The sequence below is a fragment of the Hydra vulgaris genome, chromosome 12 (assembly GCF_038396675.1).
Source record: "Hydra vulgaris chromosome 12, alternate assembly HydraT2T_AEP".
In the NCBI taxonomy this organism is placed as follows: domain Eukaryota; kingdom Metazoa; phylum Cnidaria; class Hydrozoa; order Anthoathecata; family Hydridae; genus Hydra; species Hydra vulgaris.
In genome coordinates, this window is record NC_088931.1 from 33,946,967 (window position 1) to 33,968,826 (window position 21,860).

The 21,860-nt window shown below is 25.4% G+C and overlaps 1 protein-coding gene across 3 annotated transcripts in view; it reads left to right on the forward strand.

Moving 5' to 3' along the window:
* The window catches only part of LOC100199961 (putative uncharacterized protein DDB_G0282133), an 83,695-nt gene that overhangs the window by 11,274 nt on the left and 50,561 nt on the right, over window positions 1-21,860 (forward strand). For 2 of the 3 annotated variants that reach the window (XM_065813011.1, XM_065813012.1), the window contains exons 4-13: window positions 2,589-2,699; window positions 3,119-3,187; window positions 3,496-3,552; window positions 6,250-6,315; window positions 6,603-6,665; window positions 9,078-9,143; window positions 9,514-9,558; window positions 19,242-19,371; window positions 19,498-19,652; window positions 19,869-20,057. In XM_065813011.1, coding sequence (XP_065669083.1) covers window positions 2,589-2,699; window positions 3,119-3,187; window positions 3,496-3,552; window positions 6,250-6,315; window positions 6,603-6,665; window positions 9,078-9,143; window positions 9,514-9,558; window positions 19,242-19,371; window positions 19,498-19,652; window positions 19,869-20,057 — 951 coding nt within the window. The remainder of the gene's footprint in view (window positions 1-2,588; window positions 2,700-3,118; window positions 3,188-3,495; window positions 3,553-6,249; window positions 6,316-6,602; window positions 6,666-9,077; window positions 9,144-9,513; window positions 9,559-19,241; window positions 19,372-19,497; window positions 19,653-19,868; window positions 20,058-21,860) is intronic. The other variant, XM_065813014.1, reaches the window with a different exon arrangement.

Consider the following 21,860-nt stretch of genomic DNA (forward strand, 5'->3'; position numbering starts at 1 on the left):
TTTTCAGTATTATCAAAAAAATTAGTGCAATTAGAAATCTTGAAGTGTGTTGCTAATTTGGGGTGTATTTTGAACAATTTTTTTCTATTATGCAATAACCAGTTTAGTTTCAATAAAAGATCACTGTTTAAATTAATTTACTAATAGGAAAAAGTAAAGTTCCTTGGAACTTGAATGAAAAAGTCAATAAACTTGTCAAGTACTCTGAAACGTTATTTAACTTATTTAAACATTTTTATTTCTATAATTCTTTCTATATTTGACCATGCAAATAGTTTAAAACTATTTTAGACTTTAAGACATTAAAAAAGCATCTTTTTAAATGCGCAACTCATACAATTGGAATTAGGGTTAGCATTGGGCAAAGCTGACTTAATTTACGGTGATATTATGGTGAATCATTTGTGTTTAAAACTTTGTACCAACCTGATTCTGAACAAAAATAATTTAAGGTTTAGTTTAATTCCAAAGGCTCCACCTCGGACATAAATCATTTAATACAAAATCTAACTTAAAAAGCTATACTACCCTATCTGTTAATACTCTTTCTCCATTGCTAATATACTACACTTTGAACCTCAATATTGACAAAACAGATTTGAAGGCTTCAATATCTAGTTAATTATGCCTGATTCTTCACATCAGTTATCTCATAATGCTTTACTCATGAAATTTGAAAAATGAATAGCAAAAAGGTGAACCAAAATAAAAAACAACACTGCAAATATGTTATATATCAAGGATCATGTTTTAAATAATTGCTATTTTATGCATTGATATTAATAATGATACTAATAATAATAACAACATTAATAACAAAAAAATCAATCATGGTATTTTTTCTAGTGAAATTGTTATTTCACGTTGTAATTGCTATTTTTAATTAGATTTTACTGTGGTAAAATCTATTATCTATTATTTTTTACTATTAATGTATTATTTTTTCATTTTTTTACAATTGATTTATAATTTTATCTTATAAATTTTTACATTTTGCTACTTTAAATGACATTTTGCCACTTGTCATTTCGCCTTGTAAATGATGTTTTAAATCATGAATGATATTTAATTGATATTTTTGCAATATAATAACTGCATGGATCAAGTGAGTTAAATAAGGAGAACATGTAGGGAGTGTACATATATCAGGGAAAGGGTTAGGGTTAAGGTTGGCATTGAGATTGTCTGCCTTAACCCAAACCCTGAATTGATGTATGTACATTTCTTGCTTGTCCCCCCATTTAAATCAATTAATGTATGTACAAAAAAAAAAAAAAAAAAAAAAAAAAAAGAAATGAATGGAATGACAAAAAATATAAACTTAAGTACTTCAATAGCTTTAGTGATACAATAATGATGTCATGTAACAAGTCTGCTTCTTTTTGTTTTTAAAAAAGTCTTTTTTAAAAATGACTTTATTAAAAACAACAAGAAGCAATTCAACTTTATTAAAAACAATAAGAAGATATTGCTTGTTATTGTTTTTAATAAAGTCATTTTGAATATTTATTTAAAAAGATTTTCTGGGATATTGGCCTTAAGCTATTAGATGGTTACTGGCTTATTGGCATACTATTTTTAGGTAGCCTCAAAGAAAAGAAAAAAAGAAGCCATTAAATTGTGCAAACTTGGTGGCTAGTTAAAATCAGAAAAATTTGATATTTTTCAATTGCCAAAAGTTTTGGGCAAAAGAGCTGTATGAGCTTTGGCTTCATCTTGTTGGAACCACATTTCTGAATTTGTAGCTTTTGTAGCTTTAAGTTTTTTTAATACTCACATTACTTTTGATAATACATTTAATATGCCCAATACTCAAATTAACTCTAACTTCTTCATTATTTTTGAAAAAGTCCAATGATCTTTATATTTAAGTTATTCTACACCATATGTTGGGTGTCTAAATTAGCAATTATTCTTGGATTTTGGGAGCCTTATGTTTTGCAATTTTGTTTATTTGCATTACCATTTAGCTAAAAAAAAGCCTCATTGCTCATTATAAGTTTGTAAATAAACTCCTTTTCCAGGCACTATTCTTGAAATCTCTGGTTTAAATCACGACCCAATTAAATCTTATATGGGAAAAGGTGTAACTTATGTAAAATTCTTTGCAAAGACCACCTAGACATCACCATCTGCTGAAAAAAATGACCCGGTGTAAGTTTTGGGGTTTTCACCAAGACTTGCTTGCACTCGAACAATCTTTACATCATTTTGAACTACGGTATTCCAGATTGCAGAAGATTTTTCAGTTTACAGGAGAATGCACAGACACCCCTTGTTGCCAAAACTGCTAAACCAATCAGTAAATTGTTGGAGCGCTAGGTGCATTTTTAAAATAGAAGAAATTTTGTGTCTAAATAATCAAATGTCATTTAATAAATTTAATTTAATTTTTGTTTTTCAATTTTTTTTTTTTCTGGTTTTATTATATAACTTGACATTAATCAAAAACCTGTTTTGTTTATTTAACCAATAATTTAATTTGATTTGTTAAAAAAAAAAAAATACTCAAAAAAATTTATCATGATATCAATGTTGAGCAGTGTTAAAAGTTATTATAAAAATGTTCAATTTTTTTTTCCTGAAAGGTTTTGTTTCTGTGGCAACCTCCTTTGCATCGCAATGTAATATTTTTGAAAAAGAACACCACTCGAATAAAAAATCAATTCAAAACGAAAATAAAAGTCCTTATGTGGCTGGTAATTTATTGTTTAAGCATATTTTTTGTAATTTGTAGCTAATATTGTCTTTATGTAGTTTATAAAATCTTTTAGATTCTAAAATTAAAATGTTTTACTTAAATGTATAGTATTATAGTATTATAAAATATCAATTATCATAATTTATTTACTTGATTTCTTTTTTTAAACTTTTTGTTGTATTCATCTATTATTTGGTGAGGGATCATTACAATTAAGGAGACTACTTTTTTAAATTATTTTTATGACCTTCTGTCTTTTTTTTTTAACTTGGTAGTATCAAGCTCAAAAACAACAAGCTTTGTACTACCAGGGGCGTGGTGGGTTTTAAACTTGGTACCCCTTACATACAAAGTGAATCATCTATCAGTACATCACTTCTGCAATTGGTAGTAAAATTTATTTGTATTTCATTTTAGAAAATAAAAATGTATTTTCTGTATCAAATCTAAAAAAACATGGTTCTGAAGAAAGTGTGTTTTCATCAGGTATTTAACAGTTATGTATGTATGTATGTATGTATGTATGTATGTATGTATGTATGTATGTATGTATGTATGTATGTATGTATGTATGTATGTATGTATGTATGTATGTATGTATGTATGTATGTATGTATGTATGTATGTATGTATGAATGTATGTATGTATGTATGTATGTATGTATGTATGTATGTATGTATGTATGTATGTATGTATGTATGTATGTTTATTGTTATATATGTACACACAGTTATAAAAGTAATTTTTGGCTTTTTAAACTTGTATTAATAATTGATAATTTAAAAACATTTAGTTTCTACCTCTTGTGCTGCTGAAAGTTCATTTTTTGCTGAAAGTTCACCTGATAAAGGTTAGAGGTGGTTTTTGGATTTTATTAATGTTTAAGTTGAAGTTAAGAATGTTAATTATTCTGTATAAAATCATCTGCACATAAAAAGTCATTATCCTTGTGTTCTAAAATTAGTTAAATTTTGCTTTATTCGTTTAGCTAAAATAATAAATTTTGGTTCTTTGAACATTATCAGTTGAAATTATACTGATTTAGCATTTTTTGTGAAAAGTAAGAGCTTCCTAAATTTTGAATTCCCATAAATATTTGCTCTATGAATTCAGTAATAACACTCCTTAGACTCCTGAACTAAGTCACTAAAAACTTTATTCTAAAAATTGACTTGTAAATTAAATATTTTACAAGAAAGAAAATACTTAATATATACTAAGTATTTTTATTTTTTAGAGTAATATAAATTACTTTGCAATTGTACCATTACTAGTTTTTGTAAATTTTTGTTTATTTATGGTATGAATAAGTATGCATTAAAGAATGACATTCTTGTCACAGAAATTTGTTATACAAGTGAAGTATTTCTAAATAGTGCTTGATTGCTGGGTTTTTCTTTTAACTTGAACCAAAATCAAGTTCAATTTGTTTTTACAAAAAGAATTTAAAATTGATATCCATAATCTGCTCAGTAGTTATTTGTGAGATGTTTTAAGACGCTAACTTTTTAATACTCTTACTAATACTATGGTCGGGAGATTTTTCATGGGTGGAAGCAAAAAATTTAGAATTTAGATCAATGTTTTCATGCTATGATCAAAAGCTTTTTTTTTAATTTTAATAATAAGTTTAGAAGAATATTAGAGTAAATATAGAATATATATATATATATATATATATATATATATATATATATATATATATATATATATATATTTATATCAGTGCATGTGATGAATGAATTGCCCAACTTGTAAAACGAAACACGTTATTAACAAGTGCGATTATGTGCGCTTGGCATCAAGTCTTCGAGAATGATATTCAGGGCTGGAAATTGGTTCCCATAGGTCATCCACAAATTATGTATGGTAAGGAGGGGGGGGGGTGTCACCCAAAACCGTACTAATGCGTACAAGGGAAAAGGTGGACAATTTTTGGTTTGAATTTTTTTCATGTGAAGTCTGGGAAATCAGATGAAAAAGCTTTGGTTTTTTTGTTAATCCATTAGTCTATCTACTGGAGCTGAGTGCTACTGTGGCTTTGATATTATAAAAAAACAATGAAATATTGTGTAGTTTTATTTGCTTTGTAGTCGTTCTCAAAAATTTAAATTTGTTTCAAATCCAGTTTTTACATTTTAATTATTATTAAAAAAGTTTTCATTTTAAGAATTAATTAAAAAAAAAAAATTATTTATAGTTTTTTATTTAACCTATTATAAAGTAAAAAAAATATAAAGTAAAATATATATAAAGTAAAAAAAAAAAAATAATAAAGTAATTATAGTTATTACTTAAATTTTAGTAACTCATTAAAAATATTTAACGCATGATCTCATTTTCCAAATTTGCAGTATAAAACTTTTGATTTTTCAAAATTCTATCAAGTTTTAATTTTATAATTTTAATTTTCTATTCTCATTTGGGCGAACACGTTTTGAAAATAATAAACATTCCAATCTATCTATTAGCAGTAATGACTTCATAACTTTTCATTATTTGTTTGTACAAAACAAAAAAAGGTTTTTAATTTAAGCTGAACGCGCAATTTTAGTATTATTAAGTGAATTATTTTTCTCTAAAGAGACTCGAGTAGAGGTTTATATTTTGAATTTTTCTGATATAGTTCCAATTTTTACTTTTGATTAGCTTCAATGCAAAAGTATTCGATATTTTAACATTTTGAATTTTATTTGATGTTTTTGAATTTTAAATGTAATAATCATTAATAAATAGAATGTGATCAAACCTGTACAAAAATGGAGCTATTAAAGAAATTTTAGTTTAATAAATTATTGTTAATAGAATATTACTGTAGATATTTTACTTTTAAGTTGGGAATTTTTATTGAAGTGTTGCAAGTTTTGATATTTTATTACATAGACTTTTATTCAATTCAAAGTAAAAGTCCTAGTTTTTTGTCAAATAGAACCGAAAAACTGTGCAAGTTAGCAAATGGTTCAACTTAACCAGGGTATGATTAAAGGATAATATGATAAAGTTCAACAGGAGTTTAAAAAAAAAACGTCATGCTGAATTTAACTTTTAAATAGAAGAAATAAATCATTGGCTCTCTTGCACTATGATTTTTAATTTAAATTTATGCGTGACATACTTTATAACAAATATGACTTTTTTGGTATTATTCAAGTATTATTTAACAATATGCAAACTCTTCTGTTTAATTAAACATATTTTGATTTTAGTAAAAAAATTTTTTTTTATAAAATCAATCTATAGTTTTCTCCCTTGCAGGTTTTTCAGACGAGCGCGATTTTTTAATCTCGTAATAAAATTAGCAAGCTGTATTTGTCACTCCCGGAAGACCATTTAGAGGCGTGTTTCACGTGTGTGGAGTGATCGCTCCTGCTTCAACACAAGGCCTGATATATATATATATATATATATATATATATATATATATATATATATATATATATATATATATATATATATATATATATATATAATGTATATATATACATACATATATATGAGTTTATAATAATTTCATATATAAATGTATAATAATTTTTTTTTATTTTAGAGAAAAGTAAACACAGTGTGTTAAATCTAAAAAGGCATAATTCTGTTAAGAGTACACATTCATCAGGTGTTTTTTCAAAACTATGCTATGTTTCATTTTTATTTATTTAAACATTTTTTAAAACAATATTTTATCTTGATTTATGTTATTTTTATTATTTCTCTTTTGACTTGTATATCATTTATAGTTTAAAAACTTTTTTCTTCATTAAAAAATATTGCAAAAATAAAAGTTACATTTCTAAAGTTTTTAACAGGTTTTCTATTAAGGGGCGTTTGTCCAGTTTCCATCACATTTAGATTTATCAGGTTTAATGATATTATTTATATAAAGTTTTCTTTTAATTAATTTAGTGTCAGGAGCAAGCACAGTTGCAGGTGCTGTGGAGAATTCTGTTTCTAATATACAAGACAAAGGTTAAAGCCTTATTTTTGGATCTATAATAACTGTATTAGAGATATGAATTGTTTTTTGGTTCTTCTTCTTCTTTTTTTTTTTTTAAACAAGAAAAACAACAAAACTTTGTTTTTTTTTATTTTGAATATTGAAATTTTTTTTAAATCTTTTATGGATAATATTTAGAAAAAAACTTGTTTTCATTTATTGCTTCAGCAAATCATTTTATCAGTATTGTCTGTTATTAAATGTCTAATATGTTTCAAATAATTTCACTAACTATTCTTCAATTACTTACTCCAAATTAAATCAAATATAAATTATAAAAATCATTAAGAAAAACTATATATAGTTATATATATATAATTATATATATGTAACTATATATAGTTGATATTATTCTTTATATATATAAACTATATATAAATTATAATATCAAGTGTTTTTTGCTTTTTTTTTATGTAGAAAACTTGATAAAAGCTGAGATAAAAGCTATTTTCTTTAAATTTTTCTTAAGTTTATTGGCTGGCATCTGTTTTAGAAAAAGCAAATGCAAAGCATTTTCATTACTAAATGTACACATTTAGCAATGAAATTTTGAGAAATGTATTTTGAAGAGCTAAGCAAACTGATTTAATCCCCAAAAAGCTCCCAAATTTTTATGATCCCAATAACTAGAAACCATCCTATAATTTTAACTAGGAACATTTCTATTAAATAAAAATAGATTTTTTCTTTTTCTTAATTAACTTTTTCAAAGTATTAAAGTTTAACCAAAGTTCTAGATCTTTGTATTTTTGTTTATTTAGGATACTTAGTTAAAATTTTTTTTTGCCCTTTCAAAAATGGATTGATGATCAAGGTTCCATTGCCATATTTTGGATAGAATTGCCTGCTGGACCAGATTAGGTGCTTTTGTTCATTGTTATTGCTGTAATGAATGATTTACTAAAAAATATACTTCTAATAAAACTGGTGCAATTTGCACAGACTTTTGCAAATGTAATGGTTACATCAATAAGGATTATAACAATCCAGAGGAGAATGAGAACTAGCAGTCAGATGAACTATATGAGTTTGAGTCTGATATTGATAGTATTATGGACTAGATTATTAATTTTTTCTTTATGAAAATCACTGATTATTTTTAAATTTTCTGATATTGAACTGCAAGATAAACATTATCAGCAGAAATATAAATCAAAACTACAGTTAACAGTTACAATATCTTTATTTTAATTTCTGTCTTTATTTGAAGCATAAAAATCATCATAAGTGTTAAAATCATCATAAAAATGACCTTTTGTATTTTTGCTCTGTTTCCTTAAAATACTGAGTATACTTAAAAGACTGAGGATCCTTAAATTTCAAAGTAAATTTTTCTTTTACTTATTTTAATTTAAACTTAAATAAAATGTTTATTTTGATGTTTTTATTTAAATTATTTTTATGTTTAATATTTATATAAGAATTTTTATTATTTTGTTTAATATAATTTTTTTTTTTTTTTTGCCAATTTTATTCCAATTGTTTTATCTAGACTTTAAATAAAACAATCGTTTTGATGTTTTTTTAAAAAAAATTTTGTTTGATATTTAAATAAAATGTTTTTTATTTTAATTTAAATAGCAAATAAAGATAAATTTTTAAAATTGCACATGCCAGCCGTAAAATGACCACACAAAAAACAGCTAAAGTTTATTATCATAACAAAAAAAACTAGTTCAATAGAATCCAGAATTTTATGACTTACTCCTAAAATGTATTTGTTTAAGTTTACATACCATTTTCCTTTATCTTTTTTATACTTTTTTTGCATCTTCCTCACTCTCTCCCTCTCTCTCTCTCTCTTTCTCTCTCTTTATATATATATATATATATATATATATATATATATATATATATATATATATATATATATATATATATATATATATATATATATATATATATATATATATATATATATATTTACATATATATATATATATTTACATATATATATATATATATACATATATATATGTATATATATATATGTATATATATATATATGTATATATATATATATATATATATATATATATATATATATATATATATATATATATATATATATATATATATATATATATATATATATGTATATATATTTATTTATTTATATTTATATGTATATATATGCAGCCCTCGGAATTAGGAAAAATAAGGTCAGCAATAATTTGCCGACCTTAATCTGTGTGAGGTCGGCAGAAAAAATGTAAAACAAAGATTTGACCATAAATCACGGAAGCGAGGTCAGCAATTTTTTGCACACTTCTAGATTGGCAGTTAGGTCGGCACTGCTGGATACCGACCCAAATTCCGAAGATTAATATATTTGCGTGTATTTGTGTGTGTATTAGTATATAATAAAAGTTTCTTTATTTTAGAGAAAAATGAACACATGGCGTTAAATTTGAAAAAGCATGATTCTGTTGAGAGTATACATTCATCAGGTATTTTTTTAAAACTATGTTTTATCTTTATTTGTATTATTTTTATTATTTCTCTTTTGACTTGTATATCATATATATTTTATAAAGTTTCTTCTTTGATTTAAAAATAAATCTACAAAAATGAAAATTTTTGTAGATTTAATTTTGAAAATATATAAAAAAGGAAAAAAAGACTTAATTTAATAATTTTGAAAAATATATAAAAAAGGTTTTCTGTCAAGGGGTGTTAGTCTAGTCTTCTTCAAATTTGCATTTATCATGTTTGGGACATATATTAGGGTTTTAACATTTACATCAAGATTTTGCAAAATAAGTTTCAATTTTTTTTTTGTTTTTATAATATTAGCAAAATTTTCTTTAATTTTTTTAGTGACTGGTGCTGTGCAAAAATCTGTTTTGAATACACTTAATACAGGTTAAAGCTTTATTTGTGAAGTACTGTGATCCATAATATATATATATATATATATATATATATATATATATATATATATATATATATATATATATATATATATATATATATATATATATATATATATATATATATATATATATATATATATATATGTATAATATATGTTTATAATAATCTTAATAATGAATAAATAGTTTTTTTTACTTAAAATAGTTTTAAAGATTTAAGAATCTTTGATAATGTTTTAGTTCTGCATAATAATAATGAATACCTGTCTGAACTTTTTCTTTGACTCTTATGATCTTCAACTGTTCATCAAGAAGCCACCACACCGGTGGTGAGTAAAATTATTAAATGGTGGATATGAGTAAAAATATTGAACGTTTTGAAAGTTTATTTGATTTTCTTAAACTAAAATTTTATTTGATTTTCTTAAACTAAAATGTTATTTGATTTTCTTAAACTAAAATTTTATTTGATTTTCTTAAACTAAAATTTTATTTGATTTTCTTAAACTAAAATTTTATTTGATTTTCTTAAACTAAAATTGCATGCAGATTAAAAACTAAAGTTAAAGTTTTGTCTGTTTACAAAGTTACAGTAATCTAGAGTTGAATAAAGTGGAAGAAAAAAAACACTTCAAAGCTCAATAAGGTTTTTCAGTATTCTTGCAAAAAAGTTATGAAAAAAAAAAAGAAGAATATTGTGAGTTTCACACAACTTCAAAAAGTATTGTCAACATGAAAATTTTATATTCTGTGTGCACACAATTTTTCACCATAACAATTGTAAATTTTTACACACAATTTTTTTTATGCTCAAATTCAAGACTTGTCTAAAAATGGTGAAACTAATATAATCACATCTATATACTAACTACTTTGTATTAGTATAAGTATATTGATTTAAACTATAAAAGTCTTCCATGTAGAAGGTTTTCAAAATCATTGGCCCTAGGTACAATAAGCTTTTTTTTTAATTGTACCTAGAGCTACTAGCTATTGAACCTAGGTTCGGTCTCTGAAAATTATGTTTAACTCCATATTAATTTGACAAAAAAGGTAGACACATAAATTTGATTAAAAATTGATTTAATCTTAGTTTGTTTTCAACAAATCTATATAGTATTACTTGATTGCATTACTTAAATAAATAACGAAATGGGCTAATAGTTCTGAGCTAAATAGACAATTAAGTCTATGTGTAAAATGCTAGTCCAAAAACAATTGCAAAAAAAAATTTTTTTTTTGAACTAATCAAAACTCAACAATCTACTTCATTATCAAGTAAGTTTTTTACGCATATATGGCCCTAGATATAATCAAGCTATATAGCCCTAGGTACAAGATATGATAGCCTCATGAAAAATACCATATTTTAACGAATCCTGATTGAGAGGAAACTTATTAAACATCACATTTAGTGTTTAATTAACAAACAATATAATATACAAGAACTTATAGAAAAGCATTTCCTCTAGGATTGTAAAACAATCTAAGATACCAGCGGCAAAGACTTACTTTAGACCAGCAAAAAGTGTGTTCTGATTATAACCCCAGCCCAAGTCTTCTAAAGTTTATTTTATTTTTTTATTATTTTTTAAGATTTTAAACCAGTTAAATCATTTATTTCTATTAAATCCCAGTATAAGTAAATATTTTTTGCAGCATTTGAGTTTTATTTACCCAATAAAGTTTTTTGAAACAAGATGTTTAGCTCCCGACTTTATTTAGTTGAGCATTAATTTTTTTGCCAGACGGCATTGTTCTCAGAATTGAGAAAAGAAGCAAGCTATACTTTTCAACTCACTTTCAGTCTGTTTGACTTGATATGTGATCTGTAATTAGCTTTCAGTTTACATTATTATCTAGAAATTTTCTGGCAACATTTCTAGTTTTTGCGTTTTCTCTTTATCCAGTGGAATCTGCTAAATCTCATTTTATTCTTTTTTTTTTCTGATGTGTCTTGTAATTTTGCTTTTTTTTTCAGCAACAGCGTGTTTATATTTGTCTTAGATTCTGTTCAATTTAAAAGATCCAGCTTTTATCATCCTTGGCAGGAAACAATGTAACACAAATATGTTATGGTCGACATAAATTTTTAGATTACATCTTAAATCTTTGTCTAAGAGGCCTTCTACAAGACAGTACCTGGATGCAGTTTACATATGCCCAAGATGTTTATTTTTTTATTGAGACACTTCTAGTCTATTCAACCAAGAGCCCCAAGTGAGTATTTTAAGTCTTAGTTAACTTCTCCTGGCTTCTACCTTATACCTTACCTTTTACCTTAAAAATTAGTCATCCATGACATGTAGCAGGTTATGCTAAATTATATTTTTCAAGTAGCAAGGTGATCATTATGATTCAAATCAAATCAAATCAAATGTATTCTGAAATAGATTTTACATTTCATGGAATATTTACATATAGTACAAGTACTAATTTTAAGTAAACACAATGAAAAACTAAAAAACATAAACAGCACAATACTTAAACAAAAAACTTTATGTAATAATAATAAAGTAAGAGGTTAGATATATTTAATACAAAATATACTTATTCAATTTACTATTATACATCTATCTAACATATAAGACTTTTATATACCTAATTAAGATATAGCAATAAAAGAAAAGTAGATTATAATAATATACAGTAACAACATAAATAATATAGTAATATTAGTATCATTAATAATAATAGGTAATAATAAAAAAAACTCCAGTTATTGGTAATAATAATGAAAGTAATAATAACAATAGTAACTAAAAATATTGAAATAATTAAATATTAAATATTATAGATTTATTAATAATAATAATAATAATAATAACAGTAATAATATTTTTGTTTGACTTGATTTAAAGGTAATAATTTCAGTTTTTTTTTGGAATTAAGTGATAATTTATTAGAAAGAAGCCACTGGAGTAGATTTGCTAAGTCACGGTTAATATTTTTGTTAATCTTTCAAGTGGTTTGTTTATTAAAAGCAGATTTATGTCATCAGCGAAGTGGTAAGCAGCGGAAAACTTCAGGTGGTATTAAGATCATTAATAAAGAGAAGGATAAGCAGTGGTCCTAATACAGAGCCTTGTGGGGCACCATTTATTGATTTTATTAATTCAGATTCCATCACATTAACAGAAACAAATTGTGTTCTATTTTGAAGATAAAAAGAAAACCATTGGAGTGTTGTGCTTCTGATATCACAGTACTCCAATTTTCTGATTAGAATGGAATGGTCAACTGTATCAAAGTCTTTCTGGAGATCAACAAAAACACCACATGCAAACAATTTATGGTTCAAAGCTGTTCTTTTTTCAGTTGTATCAATTAGTGCATGCGTTGTTGAATAGAGTTTTCTAAACCCATACTGATTTTTATAAAGACACTTGAATTTCTCCAGAAAGTTGTAGAGTCTATTGTGCATAGCTTTCTCAAATAGTTAGCTTATATTTGAGAGAAGAGAAATTAGGCGATAGTTAGAGTAATCCAGTAATTAGTAGTTAGAATCCTTTTTTATGTATTGGTGTCACTTTAGCTATTTTAAGGAGATCTGGGAAAATTCCATTTCTAAATGAGTTATTCATCATTATGGATAGTGCCTTTGAGATTATGTTTGGAAAAAAGCTTAAGAATAAGTTTGGGAAGGCTGTTCGGGCCCAGACTTTTTTTTGTTTTGAAAATTCATTATGATACTCGGCACCTCAACATTAGTCACTGGCTCAAAGAAAAAAGAACTTTAATTAGGATTTTTTAAAAAGTGGCTAAAATCATATTTTAGTAGTTTTTTTGTTTATTAGATTCTCTTGGATTGTGGCAAAGTAATTATTAAAAATATTAGCAATTCATTTCATTTATTTTGAGGTTGAAAGAGTTATTGTATGTGGTAGGTCTGGTGTTGGTAATTTTTTTTATTCCTTTCCAAGTTCTCTTAATGTTGTTTAGGTTGTTGTTGAAAAAGGAAACATAATACATTTTTGGGATTGTTTAAGTAAGTTGCTTATTTTATTTCTATATAACTCAAATTTATGAAAGAGTAAATTTCTTGTATTGATATCGTTTGATTTAACACATTTTTTATAAATGACATTTTTGGTTGAGATTTATTTAAGAATACCAGCGGTTATCCATGGTTTAGATTTAAGTTTATTTTGTTTTTTTGTTAAAACTTTGTAGGGAGCATGTCTGTCCAGAAATTTTTCAAATGTATTTAAAAAACTTATTATTGATTCAATAATATCCTTGTCTTTTATTTGTACCTCCCAGTTCATACTAGATATATCTTGTTTAAAGGTGTCAGTATCAAAGTTTTTGAAGCATCTTCTAGAGATTTTTATATTTTTTTTTGTGTGGGTAATACCAGGAATACAGAGGAACTGGGCCATGTGATCTGAAATAGAAATTGTTAGATTGCTAGAGGTTGTTTCAGGAGAATAGGAGTTTTTGAAAATATTATCAATGAGAGTTTTGGTTCTTGAAGTTATACACGTTGGAAGATTAATGATGGGGAAAAGCGAGTAAGAGCATAATGTTCGGAAATAATTAGAAACAATAGGAGATTCTCTATAATTAATCAAGTCCATGTTAAAATCACCCATTAATATGTTTGTTTTTTTCATAACTTAATTTTTCAAGTAAAGGAGTTCAATGGTTTGTAATTTCTTTTGGATTTAAAGTTGGGTGATGATATATGCAGCCAATTAAAGTATTGGTTTTATGAGGATTAATAGCTTCAACAAAAACTGATTTGATAAATTTTGAGGCATAGATTGTGAGATCATCACGAACTACATAGTTAAGATTAGAGCTTAGATAAAGAAGAGCCCCACCTTTTTTTGACTCAGTAAGTCAATGTTTAGTGTTAAATCTATTTATGGTAATATTAATTATGTTTGAGTCTTTTGTATATAAATTTGATTCAGTAATTCCTATCACCATAGGGGAGGTGTTAAGAGTACCAACAAGACTATGGACATCGTCGTGGTAATGAAGGAATATTGAGATGAAAATGTATATCAGTATCAGGATTTGAAGAATTATTGAATTCAGTAACATCAAGATATTTACATTTAATAGTTAGATTATGAACATTGTTCATATCTCTATATAGACTTTTTTGGTGAGCAGGAGATTCAAGAGATTTTAATAACTTGTAGTTTTTTCTCGTAATCAACAAATCAATAAACAGATAAATTAAATCAATAAACGATAATCTTTTCTCCTAACTAAAACTCTGCTATTTACAAATTTTTCCTCAATATATATACTCTATGCTTTTCCTAAAATATCCTTCAAAACACCGTCATTAATCACCGCAAAAACATATTTACAATTATTATTGGTAAAAATTATTAAAGCTATTAAATCTCTAACGTCATTAAATGTTCTAGAACTTTCGGGAATTACATAACTTAAATCGAAGATTCTCACAGGAAAAAGTGTAAGCTTAAGTTCTTGATTGGAAAGGCTAATAAATGGTATATTTATATATATTGGAAATACAGTCTTAGCAATACCATTCTAAGGAGTGATAGGAGATAAGATTATATGTATGCTTATTGATTAGATTGCACTTAGTGTGAATCCAAAAAGTGCAGCAGTCACATTGGATGGCTCTATGGTTTTTCGATACATTTTTTGGCATAATTTGCAGGATTGTTTTAATGCCACATTTTATAAATTGATATTTATGATTTACATAAAAGTCTATTAAAAGTTTCTAAGCATATAGAGAAAATGCAAACAGAAATGATAAAAAAGCAAACTGAAATGATAAAGCATAAGATTTAAAGGATTAGGTTTGTAGTTGTCAATTTATTTGTGTAATATATTAATGTATATAGTATGTATTTATACAATCTTTTTATAGTAACATTTTAAACAAAGTTAAAAAGAGAAACTTTATAGTGTAGTCATAACTGAAATATTTAAGATCAGATAACTAGGTAACTAAGTAATATTTAGGTAACTAAGTGATATTTTGATTTTAAGTATATGAGGTAATTAAGCAATAAAATAAAAATTAATGATAAAAAATATAATTTTATGGTATTGGTAAATACACTTATATTATTAAGTAATAATAAGTATTTGTATACTTTAAGTATAAGACGATATAAGTGTAAAACTATATAAGTAAACAAACTTATAATATAAGATGGAATATAATATAAACATGGAATATAAAATTATGAGAATAAAACAACTATATAAATTAATATAAAATATAGACTAATAAATTAATATAGAATATAATCAATGCAATATATATATTACATATATGTATATATGTTAGTTACACTATATATATATATATATATATATATATATATATATATATATATATATATATATATATATATATATATATATATATATATATATATATATATATATATGTATGTATCCATATACATATACACAAGCGCATACACACACACACGCACATATATATAAAAAATTTGTGCTTAGTGCTAATTAACAATATGCAATAGAAATTGTGCGAATAGTAAAGATCCGCAACAAATTTAACTTTTGTTTTGCCTTTATATTGTTAATAAAGGTTAGTATAGTCATAAAAAAGCTTGCAGTTTTGAACATAGATCAGGTGAACCAGGATGTCAAAGTTTTATGTAAAATAACAATTACTCTTCAGTTGATAATAACAATAATAATGATAAATAAATAAAAAATTAGATAGTCTTTTTAGTATTTAATAATCTTACTAATGTGAACCTAGGCCAGTTGAATCAGAAGATTGAAAACTTTTGTATTTTTAAATTAGAGTCAATGTAACGCCAGTTCCAACAATGTAAAGCACGCTGTAATCTTATAAATAAATTTCGGTTATATAACAATGTCTGCTATAGCAATTAGTAAAAAGATAATCCAAATAATTACTAATTATTAAATTCCAAAATAAGTACAAGCCATTTTTAGTTAAAAACGCGTCCAGCAGCCATTTTTGTTAATTCTTAGCTAATGTAAAAACTAGAGATGTGCTAAAACCAGTTTATGCCCAGTCCCCATTTCATAGTACCTAAAAGAAAATACATGGTCCGAGTCTGGGTACTCGGCACTGGGTCCATTTAAAAAAGTTGGAATAAAAGCTTGTAAAATCTCTTGCACTGAATTGTTTTCACAAAATAACGCTGATTAATTTGCGCTAAATATTTTGCCTAAATATATTAAATTTCTTTTTAATAAATAACTATATTTTTACTTGAAGCCACAAATTCAAGTTACGCAAACTAAAGTGTAAATTTGATGTCCATAAATACACTTTTTCCTTAGGGTTATTAATGCTAAACACATAAAGAGTTCTAAAATTAAAATTAACTCTATCAACTTGGAAAAATACTGTTCTGACTATTTTTTTTTTATATAACTGTGGTATTATGTATATATTTTTGTAATTTATCGCTAAATAATTGATAATATGCGCTAATTAATCAAAAGTTATGTTGTAGAAAATAAAAAATTTAGAGAGACAGAGGATTGAAAGGCAAAAGAAAAAGAAAAAGTGTAGACCTTGACTGTAGTTTGAATTAAAAAAAAAGTTTATAATAAATAAAAAAGAATTTATGCAACAGTTATTTGCTGTTTCTTATTTTAATTGTTTAATTAGCTTCAGATTATAGTAAACAAACATTAAGTATTCTCCGTTATCTGCTTTTAGTCTGCTCCTTGTTGCTTTGTTTCCCTACCAGTATTGAATAACCTAACACTTTATATTGATGACAGAGATTCCGTAAGATATTTTGATCTTTTTTAGTTTTTCAAATCCCATTCCACATTTAACCCACCACCAAAAACAGACAACCTTTATTTTCTAAAAGGCAGAGGTAAATATTTGTTTCTTTCTTAAGTAATTGGAGACCTTATTATTGTTTGTTTCTTTGTTCAGTGGTAACAAATTTAATCTCTCCTGGCTTTCTTTCTGCCTCAGAACATTTTCCACTCTGCTTTCTTCTGGCTCTCATAGAAGCTACATCTTTAAAACAATCATCATTGCTAATGAATCCAGCAGAGGCTGGAGCTTTCACTATTGGAACATTATCAGAGTCAACGAGATCTTGTGCTCCTTGCATTTCATGCCATGCTTCTTCAACCCACACCTTAATAACATGTTCATCTGTTGATAAAGTAATTTTTATTGTGAATTTATAAATGTTGATACACAACATTTTGTTAAGCAAAATTTACCAAGTCTTTTAGTAACAGATTTTGCTATTTCATCAATTATTATCACTCGAGGAAGATTTTTTTAATAAAACTTTTAATGCAAGATAGTATAATTGTGTACAAATTTTGTCCGGTCTGTCATATATTTTTATTGAGTTTTCAAGTGGAGCAAGAATGTGACCTCTTTTTTTACTATTCCCCATTGATAGTTAGTGAAAGTTTAATTTCATTAAATTCTACTGTATAAGTGGCCAATAAAAACTTTTTGTTCAAGCATTCTTTGTAGCATTTCAATCCAACTGTTCCAGCAAGTTGGAACATCTTGTTTCATTTTGTGAGGTATTCTACTTAATTTCTGCTGAATTTATTTTAATTTTGCACATGCTATTGGCATATGAATAAAATGTGTTGTTATTTCTCTGCACAAAGTTAAAAGGTCCTAGATGGATTTTTGGCTAAATATAAAGTCATGATTACATAGCTGCAAAATGGGGATGACATGCTGATTTTTACTCCAATCTTCATATTACTTGCATCATCAGTAATAATAAGATGAATTTTCCTTGAATATTCCATTGTTTTTTTGTGTGGAAAACCCGAAATTTCTTAGTACTGTATTATTGGAGGTAAAAGCAGTTGTGACTTCAGAAGTAGCGTGAGACAACAACAATTGAACTTTTTTCTTCTCTAGTTCAAACTCTTTGGTGTGCTTTAAGCGCAAATGTTTTACCATTGCTACAGTTCCACAAGACTTTAAAGATTTTCCTCTTCTTATAACTAAACTATCACATAGTGTACTCTTTCACATATGAGAAGCATTGCTTAAATCAAAGAACTTCCACCTTATACTATTTTCAGACAATTAAATAAAACTATGTCTGAAAATAGTATAAGGTGAATAGACTTTTAAATAAAATTTCTATAAAGAAAATGAAGGTACATTTTCGATTAAATGTTTTAAATAAAATGATTATTATAATTTTTTCAATAACACGCTCGTAATTAACTATTAATAATAAAAGATCCTGTAATAAAAGATCCTGCGGAAGATTATGTAAAATATTTACCTTCTACCTTTACTTTTAAGATTTTTTACATGAGATAAGTGAAAAGTGTTTTCAGCATTCAAAATAGGTTCAAAAGCATTATCAGCGTTTGAAATAATTAATTGAAAAATTAAAATAAAATTATTATTACTATTATTATTTTATATATATATATATATATATATATATATATATATATATATATATATATATATATATATATATTACAGGTACTGCAATAAATAAGGTGATTCCTGATCCTTAAGAAAACAGCCAAATTACCGGGTACTCTGTTTTTCTAACTGGTTCATCAATCATAACTTAATTTTGTTGCATTCATAAAATCAAATCCTTTTCTTTTCTAAATGTATTTTAAAGCTCATGATTATGTTATTTATATACCTATTTTAGCTGATGTTGTAAAGTTATTTTAATGTTGTATTAGATGTTGATGTGAAGCCTTTCAAATGGGAATCCAATACAGTATACCCAGTTATTATATCAAATGTCAAATCACCTTGGAGCTTCAATATTCAACTTGCTAATCCAGAAAACGATATTATGGAACAGTTATGGTAAATAATTAACACATGAGTTTAATGTTGTTACCATATTTTAATGCAAAAATGAAAAAAAAAGCTGAAGTTTAAATTTTATCAATATTTATTATTATTTACTTTTGTAAAAACTTTTCTTTGCAGTCTAGAGTTCAAGAAAGATGCTGAAAATGGTTACAGAGGTGGAATTAATTATTTACCACCAAACAATGTTTTTTGCTGTGTAAAATCACCAGATGATGGTGCATGGTACAGAGGAAAAATTGTTCAAGTATATGCAGAAGAAGATGAGCATGGAGGTATTTTAAATTTTTAAAATTTAAATATACGCTATATTCATATATAAATATTTATAAATAAGTGTTTTCTTCAAAATGAAGGCTCAATCTTCTTAAAGATCAGGGCAATTATAAATTAGTAAAAAACACTTTCATTGTTATGCTACTGGTAGTGTTTATATGTATACCTGTATATTTTTAGGTATGCATGGATATGTGTATTTTTTTTGCTTTTAGATATTGTTTTGGAAGATGTTTCAGTAAAAGTCTATTTTATTGATGAAGGAAACAGTTCCATTGTATCTTTATCAAGTTTGCGACCTCTTCACAAAAAGTTTTCAAAAATTCCAAGCCACTCTTTTCATTGTGTATTAGGAGGGGTACAACCAGTTGAAGCACTTCACAAAAACACAAATCTTACTTTCAGTAAACATAAAACTGATTTTGATTATTTTTATTTCGATTTTTAGAAATTGTAATAATGCTTTTTTTTTGATTTGCTAAAAAAGTGCAATAGAGTGGTCATTTATGTATAAAGTGATTATTTTTTCAAATTATTTCTTTTGATTATGTTTAATTTATATACACATATATTTATATACACATATATGTTTTATATACACATAATTTATATACACATATATGTTTAATTTATATACACATATATTTTTTTTTACATCTCCGCTTTTTTGAAAACTGTTTTTAACTGAAAAATGGTACTACCAAATGCACTCCCTACTGCTCTTCCATACGCACTCTCTACTTCACTACTATATGCACTCCTACGCACTGTGCTCTCCTGAGACCGCCAGAGTAAATTTTAATTTACTCTAATTTGTTTTTGTTTAATTATTAGTATTGGCTTCAGTAAAGTGTTTTAAAATAATTTTTATATTAAATCTAACTTTTAAACACATTTTTTTTCTACAAAAATAAATTTAAAGCATAATATAACTTATGGAGAATGGGTGGGTGGGGGTTTGAAAGGTAATAGTTATCCATTTATTTTCATCTAGACTAATGATACTCCTAAAATATCTTCTATTTCTTAAAATATCGTCTATTCTTTAAAGTTCAAAATTTTATCAAAATTTTATCGTCTATTCTTTAAAGTTCAAAAATTTCTTTTTTCAAAAATTAAAGGGGTATTACACTCACAAGTTTTGTTTAAAAAACTCCAATTTTTGATGTGAAAAAAGAGCCCTTGATAAAATCCAGAGTTTATAATATGTTTATCCAATTTGGATAAACAAGTATAATATATATGGAAAAGCAAGTGTTCATATACTATTATTATTACTATTATTATTATTATAATATATATGGATAAACAAATAATATGGACAAGGTGTGTAACATCTAACAAAATACTTAACATTAAAAATGAAAATTGTAGTTCCTTCTAATAATACTTTTTGAATAATAGCAATTATTTGATTACTTAAAATTTAAAAATAAAATCAATAAATGTATAAAAATTTAATTTCTTCAAATTTAGTTTCTTCAAATTTAACAATAATATCAATAAATGTATAAATATTTGATTACTTCAAATTTAACAATAAAATCAATAAATGTATGAAAATTTGATTTCTTTAATATATACACTACCATTCATAATTATTCAAATGATCATTCTTTTCGATATAAGATATCAAAGTTTTACTTATTATTGGGAGAAAAACTGAAAACAATATACCTGAATTATGTCTTATCTTCCTATTTATTAGGTTTACAAAAGAATTAATATAAAATTCCATTAGATTAATAAATATAAAATTCCATTAGATTAGGTTATAATTTACTTGCCTATTAATCACCCTTAGAAACAATAACGGCAACCCTCGGAATTAGAAAAAATGAGGTTGGCAATAAATTTAATAAAACCTGATGCCGACCTCAAACTGTTAGAGGTCAACATCATGTTAGCATAGAAAATTTGACACAAAGGGGTTACCATAAAACATAAAAACAAGGTCAGTGATTTTTTGCCGACCTCAAACATTTTTAGTTTGGCAGTTAGGTCATTATTGCCCAATGTTGACCCTAATTCTAAGGCCTGTAACCGCCATACATATTCTTGGCTTTCCACTTAACGACTTATCTAATTTGTCGAAGTTAATTTTATGCCACAAACTAATAAGTTTTTTCCACATCTTATGCATCATTAGGCATTAGTTTTTGACATACTTTTAATTTATCTCATAAAAATCCGATGGGAGAGAAATC